General features: G+C 32.3%; 2 protein-coding genes across 3 annotated transcripts in view; one reads left to right on the top strand and one right to left on the bottom strand.

Annotated features, from left to right (window-relative positions):
* Nucleotides 1-9226, top strand: part of alpha-Cat (catenin alpha) — a 118154-nt gene extending 108928 nt beyond the window's left edge. For both annotated transcript variants that reach the window (XM_065514949.1, XM_065514950.1), the window contains exons 10-12: nucleotides 8309-8549; nucleotides 8622-8738; nucleotides 8838-9226. In XM_065514949.1, the coding sequence (XP_065371021.1) occupies nucleotides 8309-8549; nucleotides 8622-8738; nucleotides 8838-9002 (523 nt within the window). In that variant the 3' untranslated portion in view covers nucleotides 9003-9226. The remainder of the gene's footprint in view (nucleotides 1-8308; nucleotides 8550-8621; nucleotides 8739-8837) is intronic.
* Nucleotides 9227-12076: 2850 nt separating this feature from the next.
* LOC135949401 (uncharacterized) lies at nucleotides 12077-12550 on the bottom strand. The gene has a single exon (XM_065498955.1). It carries the CDS (start codon nucleotides 12548-12550, stop codon nucleotides 12077-12079), a length of 474 nt encoding a protein of 157 aa, XP_065355027.1.
* Between the last annotated feature and the right edge of the window lie 13753 nt (nucleotides 12551-26303).

Here is a 26303-nt window from a genome sequence, read left to right as displayed (position 1 = left end):
GATAAGTCCAATATTTCGCTGACACGAACAGCTACAAATTGATGATACTTTTTATGATCTGAACGAAGCCAGCATAAAACAGTTTTCGAGTCTGACCAAAATATTTTTTTATTTATTCGAATGTCGTGATTTTCTATTACACTTTTTGCAAAGCGTGCCCCAATTAGTGCTGCCATTAATTCCAATCTTGGTATTGAAACCACCTTCAATGGAGCGACACGAGTTTTTGATCCGATTAGCGAAACAACTATGTTATTATTAGATGATATTCTAAGATAAGAAACTGCAGCGTATCCAATCTCACTCGCATCTACAAAAATGTGCAGGGGTACTTGTGCATTATTATAATCAGGTAGACATTGCAAATAACATCTAGGTATCTTTAAGTCCTTAATTTTTGGTAAAAGCGATAACCATTTGTTTAGCTTTTCTGCTTGTGGAGCCAATATTTGGTCATCCCATCCAAGGCCACTTCTCCATATTTCTTGCAAAGTTATCTTTAGGAACATTAAAAAATTACCTATTAATCCCAAAGGATCATACACACTCATCAGGATTTTCAAAACTTTTCGTTTTGTGGGCTCTCTATGGCCAAGAAATATATCGCTGTTTAATATTGAAGGAGAAATTTTAAATGTTATTAAATCTTCTGACGGATTCCAGAAGATACCCAACACTTTTTCTACTTCTTTATCTGCAATATTAAGACACTTATATTCGGATGTATCAGCATTTAGATTTTTCAATACGTTAGAACTATTCGAACACCAATTTCTAAGGTTAAATCCTGCCAGTTTGTGAATTAATGCACATCTTCTGATAATTTAATTGCTTCTTCAACAGTATCTGTGGATATTAGAAAATCATCAACGTAATGATTATTTTTTATAGCATTGGTTGCTTTAGGAAATTTTGTTTCATATTTACCAGCATTCAAATTCTTAACGTATTGAGATATGCAAGGAGCACAAGATGCCCCAAATATTAAAACATTCATTACGTAGACTTCAGGATCTTTTAAAACATTACACCCACGCCACAGAAATCTTTGAGCATTACGATCCTCCTCCCGTATGTAAATTCGATGGAACATTTGCTCTATGTCAGCCGTTACTGAAATTTTCTTTTCACGAAATTTATAAAGTATTGCCGGTAGGGAAGTAATTAGGTCTGGACCTTTTAAAAGCATTGAATTTAATGATACACCATGGGCTTTCGAGGCTGCGTCCCAAACAATCCTTGTTTTATTAGGTTTGTTAGTATTGAAAACGGGAAAAATGGGCAAATACCATACGTTCTTACCACTTAGTTTATAATCTGGAAGCTTTGTGATGTAATTCTTGTCTAAATATTCAGCTATTGTTTTCTCAAACACCTTAAAGAGCTCATTGTTATTTTTTAAAGTCTTTTCGAGGCAAATCAATCTTTGTTTTGCCATACTGTAGCTATCAGGAAGATTTACATCATCATATCGCCATAACAATCTAGTCTCGTATCGACCATCAGCTCTTTGTATTGTATATTTTTTTAAAAACTCCAAAGCACGTTTATCCTCTTTACCAAGAAATTGAAAATTGTCAGATATACCAGCAGTTTCGATTGCGTAGGACTGTTTTAACAAATTATTTAATTTATTATCACTGCAATTACAAATTTGAATACATGAAAATTGGTTTTGATTTTTCTTGCCATTGATGTTTCCACATACAAACCAACCCAATCGAGAACAAATTGCGATGGGATCTCCATATTTTCCCTCTTTAATACGATTCGAAGTACAAATATTAATATTGTCTAATCCAATTAAAACAACAGGAACGGCGTCTTTATAACTCTCAATAGGTAGACCTTTCAAATGCGAAAATTGTTTACTTAGATTTTTGTAATTTATGCTCTGAGATGGTAATGATAAGTGTTTGACAGTACGAACCTTTACAGAATGTATCTTGTTGTTCGGTCCAGATATATTAATTGACAGCTTTTGGGATGACTTTTCGTTTCTTTCCATATTATTTGTCCACTTCAAACATAGTGGTTCTGATTCGCCGCTTAAGTTTAATTTATCAATAATTTCTTCATCAATTAAACTAACAGATGAACCTTCATCTATAAAAGCGAATGTTTCTAACGACTTATTGTTTTTGCCACATATTTTTATCGGTATAATTTTAAATAATATTTTACTTAATAAACCACTGTGAACATTTACGTTTTGTATTTCATTACTATTGTTTTTATTTGCATTTGACGATTGTCTTCCACATTTTGAATGGAATGTAAGAGCGTATTATGTTTAATTTTACAATTTTCAACACCACAAATAACATTGCTTTTGCAAACACCATAATGTTTTCGCAAACACAATTTACAGAGATCGCATCTTCTTACAATATTCCACTTCTCATTTCTATCAGCAGCCAAAAATGTGTTACACTCAGAGACATTCCTACAGCTGTTACCACATACAATACAAGTTCGTTGGTTTTGTTCTGAGTGTGTGTGAATGTATGCATTTTTTTTGTGGAGTAATCTGTTACAGAATGAACAGTGCTGTTACTCTCTAAATTTACGCTGTTAGCAGAAACGCCGACGTCATAAAGGCAATTGGCAAATTCTGACAGATTTGTTTTCTTATTTTCTTTCATCAATTTTATTTTGTACGTACCCCAGTTAAGTTGCAAATTAGGTGACAATTTATTTACTAATTCTTGTATAAGCGAAGAATTATTTAACTCATCATACATTCCACAGGCCTCTATTGTGACTTTTAAACCCTGAACTTCGACAGCAAAAGAAGTAATTGTTTCTTATTTATTGGCGTTAATTGATGGAATTAATTTTATTTTATTTTTTAAAGAATTTAATATTTTCTCTGGCTGGCCAAATAAAAGCTTAATTGTTGAAACAGCTGCTGGGACGCAATTCGGATGTATAAGGATATGTTGTACTGACTTTAATGCGTCACCTCGAAGAGCCTTTTGAAGTCTGATCAGATTTTCAGCATCTGTCAATCCGCACACAGATGTAGACCATTCGTACGTCGAATTAAAAAGGGGCCACTCCTCCGGATTGCCGGTGAATATAGGAAGCTCTTTTGGGACTGTTTGCCGGGAAATAATTTGCTGCTGGGTATAGGATTGCCCGTAAATGATGGTAATGACATTGGGTTATGCTGTGTGTTGTTGTACATTTCGCCGGGGGCTGTATTATTGGTGTCATGGCTTACTAAATTATTTGTTAACACATTTTCTCTAAATAAAGCGTGATTATTTTGCTGTTGAATCATATTGTTGTTGATCGAGGTCGATGCTAAAATTGGTTGATTAGTTGTGTTGTAAAAGTTGTTTGAGGTTATGTTATCATTTTGGGCCAATGTTGGCAAATTTGAAATGGTTTCTCCAGATAAAGCACAATTAGTTCTTTCGTTTAATGAGTTGTCGGAGTTTAACTCTGGTTGATCATTTAACCACTGATGAATTGAATTGTTATCAGGAACGGTTCCATCATCATCGCCTTGCATGTGCTGAAGTATTTCGTACTTTCTTCGAAGAAAGTATTTTTCTAATTGTTTTTCTTCCTCTAAGCGCTGTAACTCTAATTGAATTCTACTATGTGACATTTTAGAAGAACTAGAGGCATGACTATGTTGACTGCAAACGGAGGTGGGTGACAATGGTGGTGCTTCTGCCGAACAATTTATACAGCACCACAGATCATTATAGTTAGTGATATCTGCACATTGAAGATGATACGGTAGGTGGCAATTATTGCACTTTACCATATTATCGTTTGCGGGTGGTAGGTGGCATATTTGACAATGATCTGTACTTTTAGAATTGGTGGTACTTACATTTTGAGTATTTTGTGGTTGACCCTGTAAATTAGAAGAATCCATATTTTTGAGACTTACAATTTTTCTGCTAGTTTTGGTTGTATATTTTTAAAGCACAGCAACACAAAGACATCTGATGTCGAATTTAATCCACAATTGAAACTTTTTATATAAAAAAGAATTAAAAATTTGTTTGGGTGAAGCTTCCCAAGCTCAACGATTCAAAAAAGATTGTGAACACCAAGTATAAACGAGGTATATTTTATAAAATGAGACAATTTATTGGTTTATACAATGTATGTTTTAATTCCTATAAATAAACATATTAGATTTAGCAAAATAACAAAATGTTTTAATATATAAATACACACTTTTTTAGTTTGGAAACCGAGCTAACTTCTTAAAAGACCGATGTTTGGCTAACAATTAAACTTTTACTTTTACAAAAAATATGGCTACAACTCCAGATAATATTAATCTTATTTAGCGCGTGGAAATTATAATATGTTCTTATGTATTTTTTACGTGTATATAAACATTTAACAAATTTAACGAAATTAAGAAATACGGATAATGAGTTTAAACATAATTCACAATAGTGATTAGGCAGTGGCGGTAACAGTAAGACTTCCACAATTATAGTTATCCAGATATTCGAAAATAACTATTTACTCCTGTATAAAGTTCGAAGACTTTCACAGTAATAGTTCTCCAGATTTTACACAATTAAAATTAATGTGTTATTGTTGATTTTAATAAATAAAATAGGATAATAACACTGCTTCAAAATAACACTTTTTGTCAGAACTTGAAAAGCGACCTAATGGAGGTTGTATGCCTAGGTGAGGACATGTGAGGACATGCTAAAACCGTTTTCAAAGATTTTGAACACCCACAAAATTTTGAGTTATTTTGAAACAAGTGTTTTAGGGTAGGTAGTACTTCAATACCTCTAACTCAGACATTTTAAAACCGATTTCAAAATTTTAAAAAATTATGGATAGGTAAAAAATTAAGCTTTCATGTTATGCATGCATACAATGCATAATCTAAGAAATTGTTTATGTTATTAAAAAAGTTAATTTTTTTTTTAATTTTTTTCGTACTTTTTCAAATTCAACAATAGTTACTTTAATTTTTTTCTATGAAAACCAAAATTTTTTTGCACAGCACTTTAAAGACAATTATATAGACAAAAAGGAGATATTACTTATTAAAATCGGTTTATATTTGCAAAAGTTATTAAACTTTTTCGAAAAAAGTTCGAAAATATTTACCGTTTTTTTTACATTTACACATCTGGTCAAAATAATAGATACACCTAATTGGAAAAAATTTAAATGGCGGTAACATTGAAAATTTCCTCGCAAGCGTTAAGAATACATCATATTATTAAAATTTCTATCTGGCAATGTCATGTCAGTCAAAAATCTGGCAACTATTTGCTTTCATGTTGATTTTTAAAAACGAATTTATTTGAATTACAAAAAATTATTTGCTCATAAAAATAGATACACATCAGTAATTTGTAATTTGTTTATATACAATTTTTTTTTTTGTGCAATGTTTTGTTCCTATTTACGTGAAACAGTAAGTATAATTTAAATTTTAGCAACAATTTTATAAAAAATAGGACTCTTTTGAAGAAAATGGGACGAAATCATCATTGTACCGAAGATGAGAAAAAAATTGTTCAAACGATGAGAAATCAAGGAAAATCATTACGGGAAATAGCAAAGAGCATAGGAAGATCTTTACATTTTGTCCAAAATGCTTTATCTAAAAAACAAAAAAGAGAAACTCGCGGTAGACCAAAGAAAACCAGTCCAGAAACAGATAGGCGGATCGTCCTTATGGTTAAAAAAGACCCTTTCATATCATCGAAAGCTATTTCTGCGGAGCTATGTAACGAAATCAGTCCACAAACAGTTCGTCGTCGTCTTTTACAAGCTAAATTGCCGGGAAGAATTGCCAGAAAAGTGCCACTAATGCGCCAAAAAAATATCAAGACAAGATTAGAATTTGCTAAAGAGCACTTACAATGGTCCGGGTGTGAAGGCGAAAAAAAATGGAGAAATATTTTATGGAGCGACGAAACAAAAATAAATTTGTTTGGAAACGACTGCCAAAGAAATGTACGCCGACCAAAAGGAAAAGAATTCCACGTTAAATTTACAAAAAAGACGGTAAAACATTGCGGGGGAAACATAATGGTTTGGGGTTGCTTTTCATGGAATGGTGTTGGTCCGATATTCCGAATAGAAGATACCATGAATGCTAGTGGGTATAGAGACATATTGGAAAACGTAATGCTTCCATATGCATCGGAAAATATGCCATTAATATGGACATTCCAGCAGGACAACGACCCAAAACATAGTTCAAGATTAGTTAAAAACTGGTTCTTGGAGAATAACGTATCTGTTTTAAGCTGGCCCAGCCAATCCCCTGATTTAAACCCAAACTTGTGGAGTGAATTAAAGATAAGGCTTTCGAAGGAAGTTTTCAAAAATAAAGACGATTTATGGGAGAAAACGCAAAAAATATGGTACGAGATTCCATTGGAGAAGTGTCAGAACTTGATATCCAGTATGCCCAGAAGAGTGGAGAAAGTTTTACAAAACAAAGGTGGATATACTGGATACTAGCTTTACTTTAATAATAAACTAATTTTTTTAAGATAAAATTTATTAGCTTTTGTTTAATAAGAATTTTTAAAAATGTGTCTATTATTATGCACCAAATTTTTCGAAATTTAAGAAATTTAATTTACTTTATAATATTTATTATTAATTATGAAATATTTTGTTTTTGTTTTTTACTCTCCTTTTAACTATAAATAAAAATCGACTGAATTTTTTTTATAATTTTACAATATACCATTATTTTTTTTCGTTTTTAAAAAATAAATTTTGGTGTATCTATTATTTTGAGCAGATGTGTATATGCGCTGGGGGAGAAAATAAAAAGGTATTAATGAAAATAACTTTTACAGTTTTCATCCGATTTGAAAAATTAAAACCATGTTTTATTAAGAACTTTTCTTTCCCAAAAATTTAACAAAAACTGACTGAGTTACAGATCGATAAGTTGAAAAACATCACTGTAAACGGTTTTTTCAGAATAATTTCTGAATTTGAAGGTGTTTCTGAAATTTTTTGACACAATTTGTAATGTACTCAGCAAGTCCTATAACCCACGCTAGGTCATTTTCCATGTTTTTCCATCGTTCTCTGATCATTTAGTGGTGTCCCGTTTTGGAAATTTCAAAAGGTGGCAAGTCTAGTTTGTTAACATATAGCAATAACAAAAAGTTCGTGAGACTGGCTTGCTAGTGGAAAACAGTCATGGTTCTAATCGTCGTGGCTGCAGTTGCCGAAAGTGTACATCCATGATTATGACCTTTTTATGGTCGTCTTGGCGATGTCAATTGGCCGCCTCCTAGCTGCGATTTGGCCTCTTTAGCCTATTTATAATGGGGTGCCGTTAAAGACCGATGCTTTAGGGTGGGATATTGTTGTAATGTGGTAATCTTATTTAGAATGTAAGATCTGGCAACATTGTTTTTGGTAGTTATTCTACTTTATCCTTTATCTTATTATTTTATTAATCTTTTTAAACAGCTTAAATGTAACAGTTAATTGCTAAAGTAAAGTGAAGTCAAAAGGTTTACAATTGAATTGTCTTTGTATTATTAAATAAACAGTTAATTATTATTAAATAAAAGCCACTATATATTTATTCCTGTTCGTCGCTATATCCAATCTTCAAAAGGCTATATATTTTATATCAACAGATATTTAAAATTTTGAATCGGCTATAAAAAAGTACTGATTATTTTTTCAAATTTCTGGTTTTATTGGAAAGGTTGAACTCTGTCATATGACTGCCATTGAAGAGATTCGATCCGTAACAATCGAAAATGTACTGAAAAATTGAGTTGATCAGATGAGGTACTGTCGAGCCAGTCGTGGTAGCCATATGAATGATATTGTGATCCATTCTTAAATGACAAAGTTCAACCTTTCCAATAAAACCAGGGGCCGAACTACCGCATTAGATATCGAGTAAAATCGATAAAATCGAGCATGAAATTTAGTTCATTTTGTTATAATTGCGATATCGAAATTATTTTTCATTACGATAGTTCATTCGATCACGAGTGCGGTAATTCGGCCCCAGAATTTTGAATAAATGATCAGTACTTTTTTTATAGCCGATTCAAATTTTAAATGGACCACCCTGTACTATCTTCCGAGCCATTTCTGAGATAGAATCAGAAACTGTCAGCAAAGTCTTGGAAAATTGGACTGACAGCAGAAGATACTGCGAAGGAAACCGTAATATACCAAAAGAAATTAATTTTAGTTTATTTTAATTAATGTTAAATAAGATATTTGTATTTGGACCACCCTGTACATATATTGAAAATTACACTAAAAATACAATGTAATGATTTTTTAATTCCTTTTTTAGTGGTCGTGGTCCATTAAAAACAACTATGGATGTTATTAATGCAGCAAAGAAAATTTCTGAGGCTGGTACTAAACTCGACAAATTAACTCGAGAAATAGCTGAACAGTGTCCTGAAAGTTCCACTAAAAAGGATTTATTGGCTTATTTACAACGCATTGCTTTGTATTGCCATCAAATACAAATTACATCCAAAGTAAAAGCTGATGTCCAAAACATAAGCGGAGAATTAATAGTTTCTGGCGTATGTATTGATAGTTTATGACATTTTACACAAATGCTTATTGTTAAACCTTTTTTTAATTTTATTTTTAAGTTGGACAGTGCTACTTCCTTAATTCAGGCAGCAAAGAATCTGATGAACGCAGTAGTTCTAACAGTTAAATATTCATATGTTGCTTCTACCAAATATACCCGTCAAGGAACCGTTACTGTAAGTTATTATTAATATAACATTCTGATGTTATGTGTTCGCATTTATGTGTCCGATTCGACTGCATTGTAAATGTTTATGTATCTCTTTTATTTACAGTCACCCATTGTTGTATGGAAAATGAAAGCTCCAGAGAAAAAACCTTTAGTAAGACCTGAAAAGCCGGAGGAGGTTCGAGCAAAAGTCCGGAAGGGATCACAAAAGAAAGTGCAGAATCCAATACATGCTCTGTCGGAATTTCAAAGTCCTGCTGATGCAGTTTAAAGCTAGTTATCTATTGTGAATGATATATCAATTTCGCATAGTATTTTATAAGCACTAAATATATACATCTCATACAAACAAACGTTAAAAGTTTCAATAAAATTCAACTAACATTTATCACTTGTAGTATTTAAAATATCCATGTAGTATTGTAAAACGTAAGCAAAACAGGAAAAGTGTTAGTAAGAAATTATATCTAAATAAACGAGTATTATTCAATTCAATATTATTAATTTCTTCAAAGTAGAAAAATCAAGAAATTCATTGTTCAAATACAAAGTGAAAATTTGACATTATTTGTCAAATTAATGAAATATATATACAGTGGTGGCCACCAATTTAAGACAAATACTTGAATTTTTTTCATCAACTGAATTTTAAGTGCGATAGAGCCAAAATAAAATGACCTCTAAGGGTATGAAATTTATTATTAATGTTTCTAGTTTCTGAAAAATGTTTGGAAAAATCGGTAAAACATATATGGACAAAGATATGTGGAAATACGTTGACCCACCTCAGCGAACATCCGCTGTTAATAACATATGACCGAAACTAATGGAACTAAAAATACGAAATTTGGTCCGAATATTTTATAATAATAAAAATATAATGATATAAATGTGAGAAAATATGTTTACATAAAAAAATTTTTTTTGGTCAAGTTGTAGAAAAATTTTATGTGTTCGTGGTGAATATGTATGAATTGACACAGTCGAATAAAACACACTTGTGTATTAAAACAGTTCTCATGCATACATATTTGTGGAAATATTTGAACAAATAATTGACAATCACGTGGAATTTAGCAAACAATTTTTGTCTTAAATTCCTGACCACCACTGTATACACTAATACCCCGGTTTGCGTCGCTAATTGGGCCTGGAGAAACGCTACGCAAACCGAAACGACGCAAAACGAAGCACGATTTTCCATACATTTTATTTCTTTGTAGTGCATATTATAAGCGCATATTTTTAATTTTTTAGTGCATGAAAATCAAAGCATCGTAAGGCTCGATTAAAGTTCGCTAAATCGTACGAAAACCATTGACGATTGGTCTGATGAAACACGGGTGGTGTCAGATAGACACACATTGACATGGGTTGTTAAGCGCATTGAGATCGCAACATATGTCAAACTATGAAATTTTAGGGGTGGATCAATCATGGTTTGGGGATTTTTTCGTGGCAATGAGCCCGGTATACTTCGGCATATCAATGGTATTAGACATTCCAAGACCCGTGGCAAAGGGGGGCTGAATCAAATTTTTTTGGAAATAAATCTGGCATTTATAAACGGCTCATCCGATTGGCAATTTGACATGGGCGTAGCCAAGGAGTATTCGAGTTAAGTTATTAAAATGGGCCCAACAAATGATTCCGGGGCGGCGCTATGGGGGCTCAAAGTAGGGTACCTTCGACATGTAAAATTTTTAAACACGTGCAATTTTTTTGTTTCCCATCCGATTGCAAAGTTTTTTATAGTTTTGGAAAGCGCTCGCCTAGGTCTTGAAATGCTTGCGTGTGCTATTTATCACCTATAATTTCCGAGTTATAGGCATTTCAAAATTGAAATTTTGCTATACCTTGGTCCACTTTTTTAAAAATATAGGTCGGACTTTTGGACGAATGGACTCGAATTTTATTTGTTAATTAGATAACAAAATTACGAATAACATACAAACTATTTCAGAGCAATATCAGTTATGGATCCAAAAATAAACGATTTTCAATTTAAATATTAAAAAAATAGTTGGCATAACTCTTTTTTAATTAAAAATAAACTTTCTTTAAGAACATGTAACAATTTTATATTTTACTATAAGGTATCCTTAAGAAGAAAATTTTTGTATAAAAAACATGACCTTTTTTCGAGTATGCCTTTCGGAATGTGACCTATTTTTATATCAAAATTTCAACTTTGGGCCACATGTTCTAAAATCCCAAAGCTGGAATCAAAAAACGGGAAGCAGCTTTGGAAATCTTGATATGTTCTCTATTTATCCCCAAGGCATTTTCCCAGCCCCGTAGGAAACGTGCACGTGTTTAAACATTTTACATGTCGAAGGTACCCTATTTTGAGCCCCCATAGTGCCGCCACTGGATCATTTGTAGGGCCCATTTTAATAACTTAAACTCGAATACTCCTTGGCTACGCCCGTGTCAGATTTGATCCCGGACTAGACAGATTTATTTCCAAAAAATTTTGATTCTGCCCCACTGTGCGTAGTTGAATTGTGGGAGCGAGCTCTTCTAGCATGGCAAAAAATAGGGGAGAGGGGGGCACCTTTGAACAATGTTAATAAAATCTCAGTTAAACATTTTTTCCGACCCTTAACCGAGTTTTTCAAATGGCAAGCTTGTTTTCTAGCAACGTCAACAACTTTCGCTATTTTTTTCAGTCGTCGACCGAATTTAGTTGGGTGAACATGTTTTTGCAGTGCCATTGTAAATTTTTTTGTTTTGTAAGAGCATTCAGTGATCGTTTTATTTCGAGAATGAAATTTATTTGCAGTCATAAATTAATTTTAAACAAAATTAAGGTAAGTTCTTTGATATTAAGGTAAAAAAAAAGTTTATTACAAATTTTCCGTGAAATGGAACTGTTTGATATTTAATATTTCAAGTTAATTATTTATTGGAAACTAAAAAGCGTCTTTACAAGGCTGAGTATAAAAAGATAATGAGAAAATAAAAGAATAATTCAAAAGTGTTAACGGCGTTCACATTGTTCAGAGTTGCCAATCATTTCAAAATCCCAACACCCTTCTCAATGTGAATGTCGTTTTACAAAAATAATTTTTCATACAAATTTCATTAATTTCGTAAAATATAAATGTTTCGTCTTCGACAGATTCTTGGTAAGAATATCCGCAATCATATCTGCTGTTGGACAGTATCTTAAGGTCATCTCCTTATTCTTTACAACTTCGCGTACATGGTGGAACCTTATGTCAATATGTTTTGTCCTCTTGTGGTAGACTGGATTCGTTGCAAGTTTCTCCGCACTTTGGTTATCAATATTTAATACATACGATTCACCAGATGAATAACATATCTCCATCAAAAGCCTTCTCAGAAATATTGTCTCTTAGCAGCATCGGACATGGCCAAATATTCGGCCTCTGTGCTACTTAGAGCCACGCAAGATTGCTTCCTGGATTCCCAGGATACAGGACAATCACCAACAAAAAATATGAAGCCGGTAAACGACTTACGGTCTAGGGCATTACCACCCCAATCAGCATCTACGTACCCGTTCATTGAATTCTCAACAACTTGATATGTAATGTTCTTATCAATTGTACCACGAAGATAACGCAGAATACGCTTAGCTGCTTGCATATGCTCAACATGAGGGTTTGAATTCCTTTGCGCCAATTTCGATACGGAGTGCAGTATGTTTGGTCTCGTTGTAATAGTCAAATACATAAGCGCCCCAATTATAGACTGATAGTCATATTGGTCTATTAACTCGCACTCATCCATGGAACAGCTTACTTGGTAATTCGCATCAAGTGGAGTTGCTATTGGCTTACAATTTTCCATACCATACTCCTTAAGCAGTTCTCTTATGTACTGTGAGTGACACAGAGTAATCGTGCCCGTGCCACCTTCTCGACTCTTGTCAGTCACAGGAAAGTTCTTTGTCAACAACTGTGTTTATCGCCTCGGCCCACAAACTTTGTTGGACACCACTATAAATCATCATTGATCGAGCCATCTCAACCAATGTACGATTTGCCCTCTCGGATATGCCATTCTGTTGCGGGGTGTAGGGTACTGTGAGCTGCCTAGATATGCCTTCGCCTTCGAGGAATGAATTAAACGCATTGTTGACAAATTCACGCCCATTGTCACTTCTAATTGCCTTAATCTTCTGGCCGGTCTGCTTCTCTACATGTTGTTTGAATATCTTGAACTTTTTCAATACTTCGCCCTTGGATCCAATAAAATAAACAAATATTCGCCTAGAATAATCATCTATGAACGTGACGAAATATCTGGAACCACCTAGCGAGTTCACCTTGAATGGACCGCACACGTCACTATGAATAAGTTCCAACATGTTTTGCGTTCTTGTCTCGAACCCGTGTGGAAAAGGAATTACGTGGATTTTGCCCAACATGCACGTTCTGCATTGTGATGTAGTATTATAATTCTTCAAATCCATTCCTAATACCATTGTCTTGTTGGACAACACAATGATTTGAAACTAACGTGGCCAAATCGATTATGCCACATTTGACTCAAATTACTAGACGCAAACAGTCTTTCAGTTCTGCCCTTCGTCAGGAATAGATTATCATGTTTCCCAGCCTCGAGTACTACCGTGCCATCTGATCATTGCAAAATTGCAGATGTTGAATCAAATTTCACCACTAAACTTTTTTCAACAACACGGCTCACTGATATAAAGTTCATGTGTAGTTCTGGCGAAAAAAGAACATTTTGGAATTTAATTTTCAAACCGTTATTATTTTAAATTTCTACATCACCTTTTCCTTTTGCGACAATTTGTTTCTCGCCAGCCAAAGAAATGTCTTCATCGCGTTCTACGAAATTTGTGAACATCTCTCTGCTGCAACACATGTGCGCAGTCGCACCGCTGTCGACGCACCACTCAGTTTGTTTCATTGTGTTCGTGTTTGACAATTGTTTTGCGTGTAGTAACTGGGGTTGTTTCTTGTCTTTATCACACTTGTTTGCAAAATGTCCCGTTTGACCGCAGTTGAAACACTTCCCCTTAAATTTGCCTTTAGAGATTTTTCGAGACTTACTTTTCTCTCTTTGAGAAGTCTTCATATTGTTACGTTTTAACCTTTTCAAAACGCTGGTTTATTTCCTTTAAATAAACCGGATACTTTTGATTGCAAATAAAAGCCGTTTAGTAGTTTGAAAATTGTAACAACTCTTTATTTCTTTAAAATGTACAACAACAACAAAATTAAATAGCCACTCAATGTTTTTTATACACGTTTATAAATTCTCAGAATTACAGACACAATTTATAATGTACACGAATTTACTTGAAAAACACAACACACTTTAAGGCACTTAGATGATGTTTATTCGAAAAGCGTCTCTGATAAACTCACTAACGACTGCAACCTCTGCCACTATTTATAACACTGCATTACCATCTAGAAAGCTCTTTAACTGTCAAAGTTCGAATATTCTAGATCATACGCCATCTGTGGTGTACTTTCTACAATGTTCTTTAACTGATTATTCGAAATCGAATACAGCGTTGCCAACTTACAATCAAATCAACTGAAAGCTTTTATTTAACAATGCCCACAGATATGTTACAGTTTTACAGCACTGTTACTTGAAAGCATTATGCTACTTTTAAATCAGCCGTTAAAATCGTTATATTTGAATTCAAGTACAATTTCGTAACAATATTATATGCTAACTGTTGGTGTGTACTTGTTGATGCTCCATCTCTCTCATTTTTATCTTTGGGTCTGATGCCTTCTTCTAAAATTTTGTGCCTAACAGTAGATAAAACTGGCAGGTTGTCTCGTGTCTCGATGGCAACTACAAAATGTTCAAATTCCTCAGGCAAGCTGGATAGCAACATAATTACCAATAATTCATCTTGGATGACAATACCAGTTTCTGAGAGTTTTTCAGCCAGCTCAGTAAACTCATTTATATGTTTACTTACATTAACCCTCAGATATCGTAAGATTTAACAGCCTTTTGTATAACGACACCTTCTGGATAGGCCCCTTAGGCTTGTGTGTCTCCTCTAGCCGCAACCAGGCTTCATTGGATGTCGAACAATTCTTTATCACGTTTAACTGGTTGGATTTCACTGATAACGTTATTGAAGCCAGTGCCCGTTCATCGTTTTCGTCCCAAAGTTCCTTTGCCTTATCATCCAAAGCTGATTCCTTCTTTTGGCTACCGTTCACAATTTTCCAATGACCACTGTGTACAAGGACGCTGCGCATTTGCACACACCAGCTGTCATAATTGTCGTTATCCAATTTTTCAATTTGGTATAATGACGACATAATTGAAAACACCTTTAATTTAACTCTTGCTCATTAAATATTTACTTTAATACTTGTTCACTTTACCCGGACTATGTCCTGGGCCCATAACCTGTTTGATATTTAATATTTCAAGTTAATTATTTATTGGAAACTAAAATGCGTGTTTACAAGGCTGAGAATGAGAAAATAAAAGAATAATTCAAAAGTGTTAACGGCGTTCACATTGTTCAGAGTTGCCAATCATTTCAAAATACCAACAGGAACATGTGGGGCACCTTTGAACATATTTTTTTCTAACTCCTTTCATAGATGTAGCTGCATGAATCAGATGATTCCTACATCAAACGCCCAAGACATGTTAAGAAACTAGCCATAAGCTCTTTCAATAAATGTCCCAATATAAATAAAAATGGAAAAAAAAATCCAGTTCGGACTCTAATGAAAGCAAGCTTGTTTTTGGTGAATGATGATACAGATCTCGATTTCAACTTTGCGGATGATTCATCTGAAGCTCAAATTGCTGTAGAGTGCCATGAAGAAGAATACATCGATTTGAGCTACAACCAATTAAATACAGGAGACTTTATATTAGAGGAAATGCTAATAAAACAATGTAAAAACGTTGGGATTTGTTGGAAAAATAACTGAGAAAGAAGGTAACAACTATAACGTCAGTTTTTTAAAGAAAAAGCCAGGTTATTTTAAGTTTTTTATCCTGATATAGAAGACAATTTGTCTAAAAATGGCATAAAAATTAAGGGTAAGCTTCCAACACCAGTAAACCAACCTGGAACATCGGGGACTGCTGCGATGATGAATTTTGACTTCGATTTTTCTAAATTTAAAAAGGGTTAATAATTATGGAATTTTTGTCGTAAACGCTATAAGAAAAAATTGCCGTTCAAAACTGCCCCAGCCTAGTTCAAAGCTGCCCCGTTGGGGGGCACATTTGAACACAATGACTTCATACATTAAAAGAATAAAAAAAAATTTAAATAGAACTTGAAATAAGTTAATTGTAAACTTAAACTAAAGTTTATTTCCATACATATTAGTTAAATTATGTAAAAAGTCAATAATTCAAAAACATAAATTTTTATGAGGCTTGAAAGCAAAAAATGTTCAACGTGCCCCCCTCTCCCCTATATTGCTTAAGTTAGTAAATTGATACTCGTTTAAAACTAATTAATATTTTTCATATACATAGTGAATAATAAAATTCTTCTGTAATACAAAAATTTCGGGACTTTTTGTGAACGATTTTGTCTTCTACTGTATATCAAAATATATGTTTTGTAAACGTAGGGTCACACATGGCAAATATCACTGTGACACAAAATCGAACTTTTCGAATCGGAATGGGATGAAATCAAAAGCAAATGAAAGCTTACGTTTTCCATAACAAAACCTTCAAGGCTTTTTTTTAGTTCAGCGCTAGATTTTTTTTTACACGCATTTGAAGTTAGTGATTTTGGAACGCTGGCTAACAAGAAAAAATCATTAAAAATTTGATAAAACAATGCCTATTTATTTTTATTATCCCGGAAAGTTGTGGTATCTTACTATTTTTGGAGTCGGGGATATTTATTTTTTTATTTAGTGGTGTTGAAAAATAATGAGTGATTCCAAAATCATTAACGTCAAATGCGTGTAAAAAAAAATCTAGCGCTGAACTAAAAAAAGTCTTGAGTGTTTTGTTATGGAAAACGTAAGACTTCATTTGTTTTTGGTTTCATTCCATTCCGATTTTGGTTGTTGCACAGTGTATTTCCTCAAAAAATATTAACCAATTTTTTAGCACAAATTTGTTTGACGTGTTTACTCTTACAATTGTTTTGTAAGATCAAACAGCATCAGATAAAATAAAACTATATTTTTTGTTTTGAATCATCCAAAGAAAAATAAGTTTTTAAAATAATAAAAGAATTCAAATATATTTTTTTTAGTGGTTACGTCTTTTTCTTAAAATATTTGTCATGTGTAAAGCTACGTACACACGGTTGTCATATTCTTACAATATTGTCAAAAAATGTTCAATAAATGGTTAACACCCATATGTTTCAACATAAGTTCTCATGGTTGTGTTAACCATTTTCTGAGCATGTTCCTGATAATCTGACAACCGTGTGTACGTAGCTTAACACTACCTTAACTCAAGATATACAATTTCAGATTTTTTTTTGGCAAAATCAAAAACTTTTTTTACTTTTTATACCCTTCACCATGAGCGGCAAGAGTTTATAAAGTTTGTCATTCCGTTTGTAATTTCTACATTTTTCATTTGCGACCCCACAAAGTATATACAGTGGTGGACAAAACATATGGGCATTTCCACCGAGACCAGAAAATTAAAAGTGTTTGAAAACACTTGGTTTTATCCCATTTTCATAGGGAAACAATCAAATTTAAATAATGAAAAGAAATTTTCCATTTATTCATAACCCATTTCGAGAGTTTTGATACAAGTTCTTAAATAGAGACATTATGCATTGACTTTTGATATCTAAAATCTTCCTGAGGGTACAAAGAGTCAAAATAGAATGCATAAGAAACTATGCGATTGCAAATAACTGTAAGTTTTTGCTTTGCATTATCACATATTTCGATGTCCCGTGCGACATTGAAAAACAACATTTGGTATCAGTGCGTCGAAAGTACATGCAGAAAGATTATCAAATATTGAGTCCAAAGTTTGGACTCCAAACAGAGATTTTTAATACAATTAAAATAAATAACTTTACTGAAAAATAAGAACATTTATGATTTTGGTACTGATATAAAGTTGGTCCCGTCCGACATCGTAAGTGTTAAATTTTAAAATTATTTTTTCTTACATAAATGAAATAAATCATGTAAATATGGACAACATCACATAAATATGGTAAAATTGTATCTTCTGCATTGAATACTTCTATTATTTTAAAAACTTTTATACTAAACTTGTTTACATATTATTTCGTAAAAAAGCAACAGAAACTACATTAATACCATTGGGGAATATTTGTTCCCGCTGTTATCAAAAAACTGGAGTAGGATGGGTAAAAATTTAATTTTGAAATGCGAATATCTCCTAAGCTGTTGTGACAAACCTTTACTTGTGTGTGGAGATGGCACGCTGGTGGTTGCACGACGCTAGCTCGTCGGATAGGGTTGGTTCTTTCCACAACAGTTTGGTCACATTTAAATTGTTCGTGCCAGGTCGAATCAAAAAATAGAAAGAAACACATAACACTCACGAGATCACTAGGGAAATGGAAATTCTTTTAATCGGACGGACAAATGACAGCAATGACAGGCAATCTATGCGTTGGACTGATCTTGAGTCTTTGAAGGAACAGGTGTTGTGACCTTCACGGGTTGCCCTCCCCTGGTATGACATTTTGCAGTCATCCTTGGCTCCAGTTCACCCGTAACTGAAATTCTAGGAACCCCTAAATCAAACTTACCAATTCATCTCGATTTCACACCATTACCTCTTTACTTTCTAGCCTTGCATTGTTAAATAATATGCCATAAATTTCAGATATAAAGCTTAAATATAAACATTGATTTATTTAATCACAAAAAAAAATAAATTTTAACAAAAATTATTAATTAACAACATATACATAAATAATATGAACAATGTAACAATAGATAACCAAATGAACAATATAATAAGGAAAATATTGTACAGATTTATTAAAACTAAAAATTTTTTAATAGAAATTTATATATGTATAAATTAACAAATAAGTTGATAATTTCATTATTTAAATATATTTAAGAAAAATTATAATATTGCAATTATATCAACATTATTATGAAATAAAGAAATATATTTTAGTTAATATTTGTTTATGATTTGCATTATTATTATGGTTTTTAGTTATTTCATTATTATTTTAGATTTAGTTTAATTTAGGTAATTTATTTAGTGATTTAGTTTTATTTATTTATCTGGTATTATTATTTATGAATGTAGTTATTAAGATTTTGTTTATTTAGTTTTATGTATTATGGGTTATAATTTATTTGTTTATGTATATATTGAATTATGTATTTATTAATTTATTTGTTTATGAATTTATTTAGTTATATAGTTATTTATTTATTCACGTATTTATTAAGTTATTTATTTAGTTATTTTGTTATTTAGTTATATAATTATATAATTATTTATTAGTTTAGTTATTAAATTATTTAGTTATTTAGTCATTTAGACATTTAGTTATTTATTTAGACTAGTTATTTATTTATTATTTATTTAGATTAGTTTTATTATTATTATTAAGTAAATATATTAATATTTAAACATTATATTAAATATTTTAATAGCATATTTAAATCTATTGAAATATTTGTAATTTTATTTGAAATTTTCTTAGAATATTGAATTATTATAATATATTTAGATTTAGGTTATTAAAAATCTTCAACATAACTAAACTAATTCGTATTTAGTAAAAAAAAACTTTGTTATTTATTTATTTAGAAATATCTTTAAAATTTTGTTAATTTTATAATTATAATTTACGAATTAATTTAGTTACAGTTATTATTAGATCTATATAATGAAAAATACAAAAAAAAAATTTGGTAAATATGAATATGTAACGTATTACATTAAGTTTGTTATATGAATATATATATATGTCGATATATTTTGTTACACATATATAGATATTCGTATATATATATAGGTATTAATATTTTTATATTTTTTTGAAATATTTCTTATTTTTTTTGTTAATAAAAAGTTAATTTAATTAGCATGAATATATTGATTAATAAATATTGTAATTTGTTTATATATAAGATTAAATATTTAGTTTTATATTATTTTTTTTTTGTTTTAAATTAAGTTTTTTTTTTTTTTTTAACATACACTGCATCTAACGTTTAAACATATAGTACATAAAATACGGTAAATATATATAACGGTTATTGTTTCTAGACATTCAGCATATAGGACATTCAAAGGTCATTTGGGTCGTTACAATGTCAGCGGTTTCGTGTAACAGTCAAAATTTCTTCAAGCGCTTACCCAGTTCTTCGTTTGTCGATTTGTGTATAACCAAGGTAAAAAAAACAGTATTCCCAGCCTTGGATTTATTTTGTGTTGTCTGTCTGTGCTTATGGCGAATTCATAAAAAGCTCCTTTATGTGTTGTTGTCTTTGCTACGCTAATATTTTTGGGCTTCAACTCTATGTGGCTCGGGGTCATTGATGACTACCTTTTTTAGGAAACACAAGATTATTCACTATGTATTTTATTGTTTTGTTTTGATTAGAATATTTGATCATATGCAAAGTAACAACATAATAATTAATATATAATTATTGAAATAATTATGATTAAAGAAAATGCTTGTTACATTCCCAGCGGGAAAAAATGATAGGACTTCAGTTTGTAGGCCTTCTAAAAGGCATACTTACACATTCTAAAAGATCCGATACTCATTCCAAACTGCCTGCTCTTAGAAGGTGTTCATGAAGGCCTATGAATCCCCTTCTAATAACAAGTGGTTAAATAAAAATAGTCTACATCAAAAAATAAAATACTCTGCATCTCTTTGATTAACTCTCTTTACAAAATTTACAACAATAAATTGCTTGATGTGGCTTCTTATTTATTTTTGTTGCTTTTAAGTATGTAATCAGAAATTATCATGTTTCAAAAAATTAAACAAACAACTTCATATTAATTCTTATTTTTATTTTAGATCTTATAATAAGACTTTATAAATAGGTCTTCCATTGTAGACGTTCTATAAAACTTGAAAATGCATAACTTTTCATAGGCCGTCCTTTGATGCCTTATTCTAATGCTGTTTTTCTCTTTTAGGCACTTTATTATTAAGCCTCTCATGTAGCCCTTCCATAAGACTTTGCAGTAGTCCTACCTTTCTAGGCATTCCATATGACATTCCTCTACAGGCCTTTCATTATATCAGTAATAACAGGTTTTTGTACAGGCATAAGACCATATAGCAGCCCTTCGAATAGCCCTTCCAAAGTAGACCTACTAATAGCCCTTCCAAAGTAGACCTTCTAATAGCTCTTCCAAATTAGGCCTTCTAGAAGCCCTTGCAAAGTAGGCCTTCTAGTAGCCCTTCCTAAGTAGGCCTTCTCTCAGCCCTCTAACAGCAGCGAGTGTGCAAGGCCTTGGCTCGCAATGACACGCCGTGTAAAATTGAAATGATTTTGCAATGCGGCTAGAAGTCCTTGTGTCTGCAAAAGAAGGCCTTTAGGAAGGCCTCTTTACAGCATCTTTTTCCCGCTGGGTTGTATATGATTGTAACTAGTACACTTCACAAAACACAGATTCATTTGAAATTATTTGAGAATCTTTAAATTTTGTTCTTACCTTGTTCAATCTTGTTAAATATACTATAATAGTATGTCTAAATTACTTGTTTTTTTTCTTTTAACTTTCGATTAGGGTAGAAATTTAAGTGTTATAAGATAACTAACTCAAAAAAATTATTTTTAAATCTTTATACACTTGTGTTTTTTTTTTTTTTAAGAACTTGGGCAAACCTTTAGCAAACACTTGGGCAAACACCACGCACTTTGCTACTTAACCTTGTAATGATTATTGCAATCTTGTAAAGTGCGTGTTGAAGCCTAGGTTAACGCTCATTCCCCACCTCCCCTTTGGTTTTTCATTTCCTATTGTTTCAAGAACACTTGTAGGTCATTACATGATTTTTGTAAGGTTGGTTATTGTGATTGATCACTTTTATTTCATCATGAAACGCCACTGCCCTCTATACGTCATTAACCTTTTGTATAGGTCTCAATAAAAATGTCAACATTTGTGTAGAGTTACATACACAGCTGATTCTTGTTTATTTGCTTATTTTGACATATGAAAATATAAAACTAAAAGTTTAAAAAAAATTTTTTTATGTTAAAAGTGTTAAATTGTTCCTTATTTAAAAAAAAGAATAAAAAGGAGACGTTACCGTCACAAAGCCAGCTTTTGTTTTGCAGCCTGCGGAGAATTAAATTAAAACTAAAGAAGTTAACTAGAGCGAGACCTTGAACTTGAAAAGCTTGTTTACCTGTAAAGTGTGTTTATGTTATTTCAAGGTCGTCAAGGAAAATAAACAAAAGGCTAACAGCCGGTGATGTGTAAATAGCTAATATAAAGATTGATTGGTTTTAATAATTTATGTGAATATTTTATGTGTTTATAGTGTCATTGAACTCAATACTGGACGTTCAAGTATATTTTGGTTTTCTATTACGGTTATAATAGAACTTATAAGATGTTGAATAACAGTTGTGGTAAGTCCGAGAAATGTTAACTGGTATTTATTTGTCCCTCATATCTAAACAATTTTTTTCTTCATAGATGTTTTCCATATCTTCAATTAACTACTTGGCTTGTGACAACACTTCATTGGGGTCTATCTATAGGAGTAAAGTATCCAATCAATATATTATTTTACTTACTTTTCCTCAAAATTTATATGTTTACTCAACTCATGAAAATCTTTCACCGGTATCTACACATTTCCGTATAAGATGTCTACGTACGATTTACCTTATCGAACCTAATAGCAGCTTTATGAACTGGTGAGTAAATTTTTAAACCAAAATGTTCATAAATAATGTTTAAATTTATTCAGCTTTAAATTTTGTATGTTAATTGTGATTGTTTACCCAGTTTAATAGGGTGTTTAGATGATCTAATTATTTTGGAAACCATGACATTTCTTTATTGATACTAGATTAGTTATTGTATTTCTCGAATTGTCCAATTTTTCCTTAGTTGGTATCAATTACCAAATATCTAAATATCTAAAAAAAATTTGTTTCATTTATTTTGTCACCCCATATTCATAAAAAGAAAATTAAACGTAAACAATGTTTTAAAGCAAATTTTCTATACCAAATTGGATTTTAAAACGTTGTTTAAATTTAAAAATTGTTTATGAATAAGGCCTTAAAATTTTTTAAGAACAAAATAATGGTGGATAAAAACATATTTTAATTAAATTTATCTTAGATTCGACTTAACGAAAAATTTTATCGTTTAAAGATCGTGTGAATACGATTCAGATAGAAGTCTTTGGTGATAAAGAAACATTTTGTTCAGAGTGGTTTTATTGGATAACTATTGAAATTTTGTTTAGTTATCGGTTTAAGATTTTAGTGAGTTATTTACAGTTTCATTTAAAGCATTCAAATCTTCAATTGTAAGGTCTTCTAAATTTTAGAATATGTAATTTGGTTTGTTACCATAATATGTTGCGAATTTTGCAAGAATTATTGTTATCTAACATTTTAATGATTGAATATAATTGAAAAAAATAATAGCTATTAGATATAGTTGTCGCAAATTTTATATTCATACCCTATACATAATATTAAAATATAATTTTTCTTTTAATTAACTTATCTACGAAGTTGGTATTCTATGTAGTTTTAGCATGAGGCATTTTTCATTCCTATGTGGCCAACTCTAGTAACTATTGTAATTGAAAATTTTCTCATCAAACTAAAGCCTATTATTGATAACATGGTTTTTCGATATTATAAGACATGTCAGAATAAATACATTCAGTATTAAGATAAGCATATTTAACAAAAAAAAACTATTTTGAAACCTTTTAGTTTTCCTTTCCATTTTCCTAAATTGTTCCTTGTTCTGTGGTAACATGTTCTTAAGCTAGTTATCTATAATGCATTCAACTTACTACCACTACTGCTTTAAATGTTGGGCATGTATAACGCCGATAAGTTGACCTTTCAAATTCTCTACCTCATATTGACTTGCTCCAATTTTTTTTCTTATTCGGCATTTTAACCAGGGTTTACAGAGTTTTGCATTTATTCCTTTTGCAAAGTTACTTTGTACGAAATTTTTGCGGTAAACCTCCTGTCCCTCTTTAAATGATGTGTCCTTACTCCTCTTGTTATATGATCTTACGTTCCTTTCATAAGCTTTGTGAACATTGTCTTTTATTTTATTGTGTATGATTTTGATCTGGTCTGGTTTAGGCAATATCAGTGTTTCACCATCTTCAATCGATTTTAACTTCCTAAGGATTTCATAGGCGTCGGCGTGGGTAATCATATTGTAGCCGGTTAGGGCAAAATAAGGGGTAACTCCAGTAGACGCATGTATAGTGGAACGTAATGAAAGCTCGATTTTGCTGAGATTCTCATCCCATCTCGATTGGTCATTTTGTAAGAAGCTTCTAATGCCACTGATGATAGATTGGTTGACTCTTTCGCTAGCGTTAGCTTGCGGAGAGTATATGGGACTTCTAATATGCTTTACACCAAATGTTTCTAATAATTCCTGAAAAGCACTAGAGGTAAATTGTTTACCATTATCAGAATGCACTTGCTCTGGAACACCAAACTTATAAAAAACTTCTTCAGCTAGAAACTTATTCACTGCTTTAGTTGAAGCTTTAGGCAAGGCCTTTAGCAGTACAAATTTTGTCTTATGGTCCAATACAATAAAAATAGAAGTATTTCCAGATTTGCTTCTTGGGTATGGGCCAAGGAAGTCAATATAAATTTTTTGAAATGGTCTTTGTGTTATCACTTCGTTTCCCATTTTTGGTCATAAAATTTGCTTTGGGTGCTTAATCTCTTTGCACATTTCACAAGACTTAACAAAATTGTGCACGTCTTTAACCACTGTTGGCCAATAGAAATATTCTCTAATGTTGTACAATGTTTTGGCCACCCCTCCATGTGAGGTATTGTCAATGTGTGACTTCTTTAATATCTTAGTTGTTAACGTATCAGGCAACCATATCTTCCAGCAATTTTCTTCGTTTTCCTCATCTCTATGAAATTTTACCTTTTTGTATACCACATTATCTTTTATTTTTATGTCTGGTAGCCTATCTATATTTTGTTCTACGGTTTCAATGAGTGATAAATAATCTGGATTTTTAAATTCTGCCGAGTTAAAATCGATTAAACCAATTCGATCTAGCGTTACTTCTTCTACCTCCAATCTTGATAGCATATCGGGCACAATATTTTTATTTCCTTTTCTGTGTTCAATATCGAACTAAAATCCCTGTAATTTGAGACTCCATCTGGCCAGTCTACCATTCAGGTCTTGTTGTTTCATTAGCCATTTGAGGCTCGAATGGTCTGTGATCACAGTAAAGTCTATTAATTCGACATATTGCCTAAATTTCTCGATCGCTAATACAACGGCCAGACACTCTTTTTCGGTTGTCGAGTAATTTTTTTGGGCTGTGTTGAGTTTTCTAGAGAAATACTCGATTGGGTGTTCACCACCATCTTCATCTTTCTGAAAAAGAACAGCTCCTACTCCGACATTTGATGCGTCGCATTGAATGAAAAAGTGTTTGTTAAAATCTGGACTAGAAAGAATGGGACTAGATACCAAACGTTGTTTTAGTTCCTCGAACGATTTTAACGCTTCGGGTGTTAGAATGAATTTCGATGATTTTTTTAGGGTATCGGTCAATGGGGCAGTGATTGTAGACAAATCATGCAGAAATCGACGATACCAGCCTACGGTTCCTAAGAATCTTCGGACTTCTTTCGGGTTCTTAGGTGGGCTCATGTTCATAATGGCCTCAATTTTACCATGATCGGGTTTCAGCTTGCCTCCACCAACTATGTAGCCTAAATATTTGAGTTCCTTGTGACAGAACTTGGATTTTTCCATATTTATGGTTAGACCAGCCGCAGATAACTTTTCTCCTACTATTTTAAGCATTTCCATGTGTTCTTCAAAGTTGGGCGACACCACTAGGAAATCATCAAGGAAAACAAATATTCTATCTTTTAGCTCTGACGGTATTACCTTGTCCATAAGGCGACAAAGGCGTTGTGCGGCGTTGCACAAGCCGAAAGGCATTACCTTAAACTGGTAATGTGGTCTACCTTGGACAGTAAAAGCTGTCTTGGCTCTGCTAGATTCCTCCAACGGGATCTGCCAAAATGCATCCTTTAAGTAGATGGCCGATATGTAATATGTATCCCCAAGTCTTGCGAGCAAACCATCAATATTTGGAAGGGGATAAGCGTCCTTCTTGGTCACTTTGTTTAGTTCTCGTGCGTCTAAACACAAACGATTTTTGTTGGGCTTAATCACCAGTGTGGTTCTGTTGTTCCATTCTGCTTGTTTTGCGATTTCTATAACATCAAGCTCTAGCATCCGATCTAGCTCCGCGTAAATGAGTTTTTGTACCGCTGGACTCACAGGGTAATAACGCATCTTTTTAGGTTGAGCTTCTCCAGTGTCTATGATGTGTGTTTCCAGTGTAGTTTTGCCTAAGCCGTATTTTGTGTAGCATTTA

The sequence above is a fragment of the Calliphora vicina genome, chromosome 1 (assembly GCF_958450345.1).
Source record: "Calliphora vicina chromosome 1, idCalVici1.1, whole genome shotgun sequence".
Classification (NCBI taxonomy): domain Eukaryota; kingdom Metazoa; phylum Arthropoda; class Insecta; order Diptera; family Calliphoridae; genus Calliphora; species Calliphora vicina.
The sequence above is the reverse complement of the archived record's forward strand: the minus strand, read 5'-3'. Positions and strand labels throughout refer to the sequence as shown.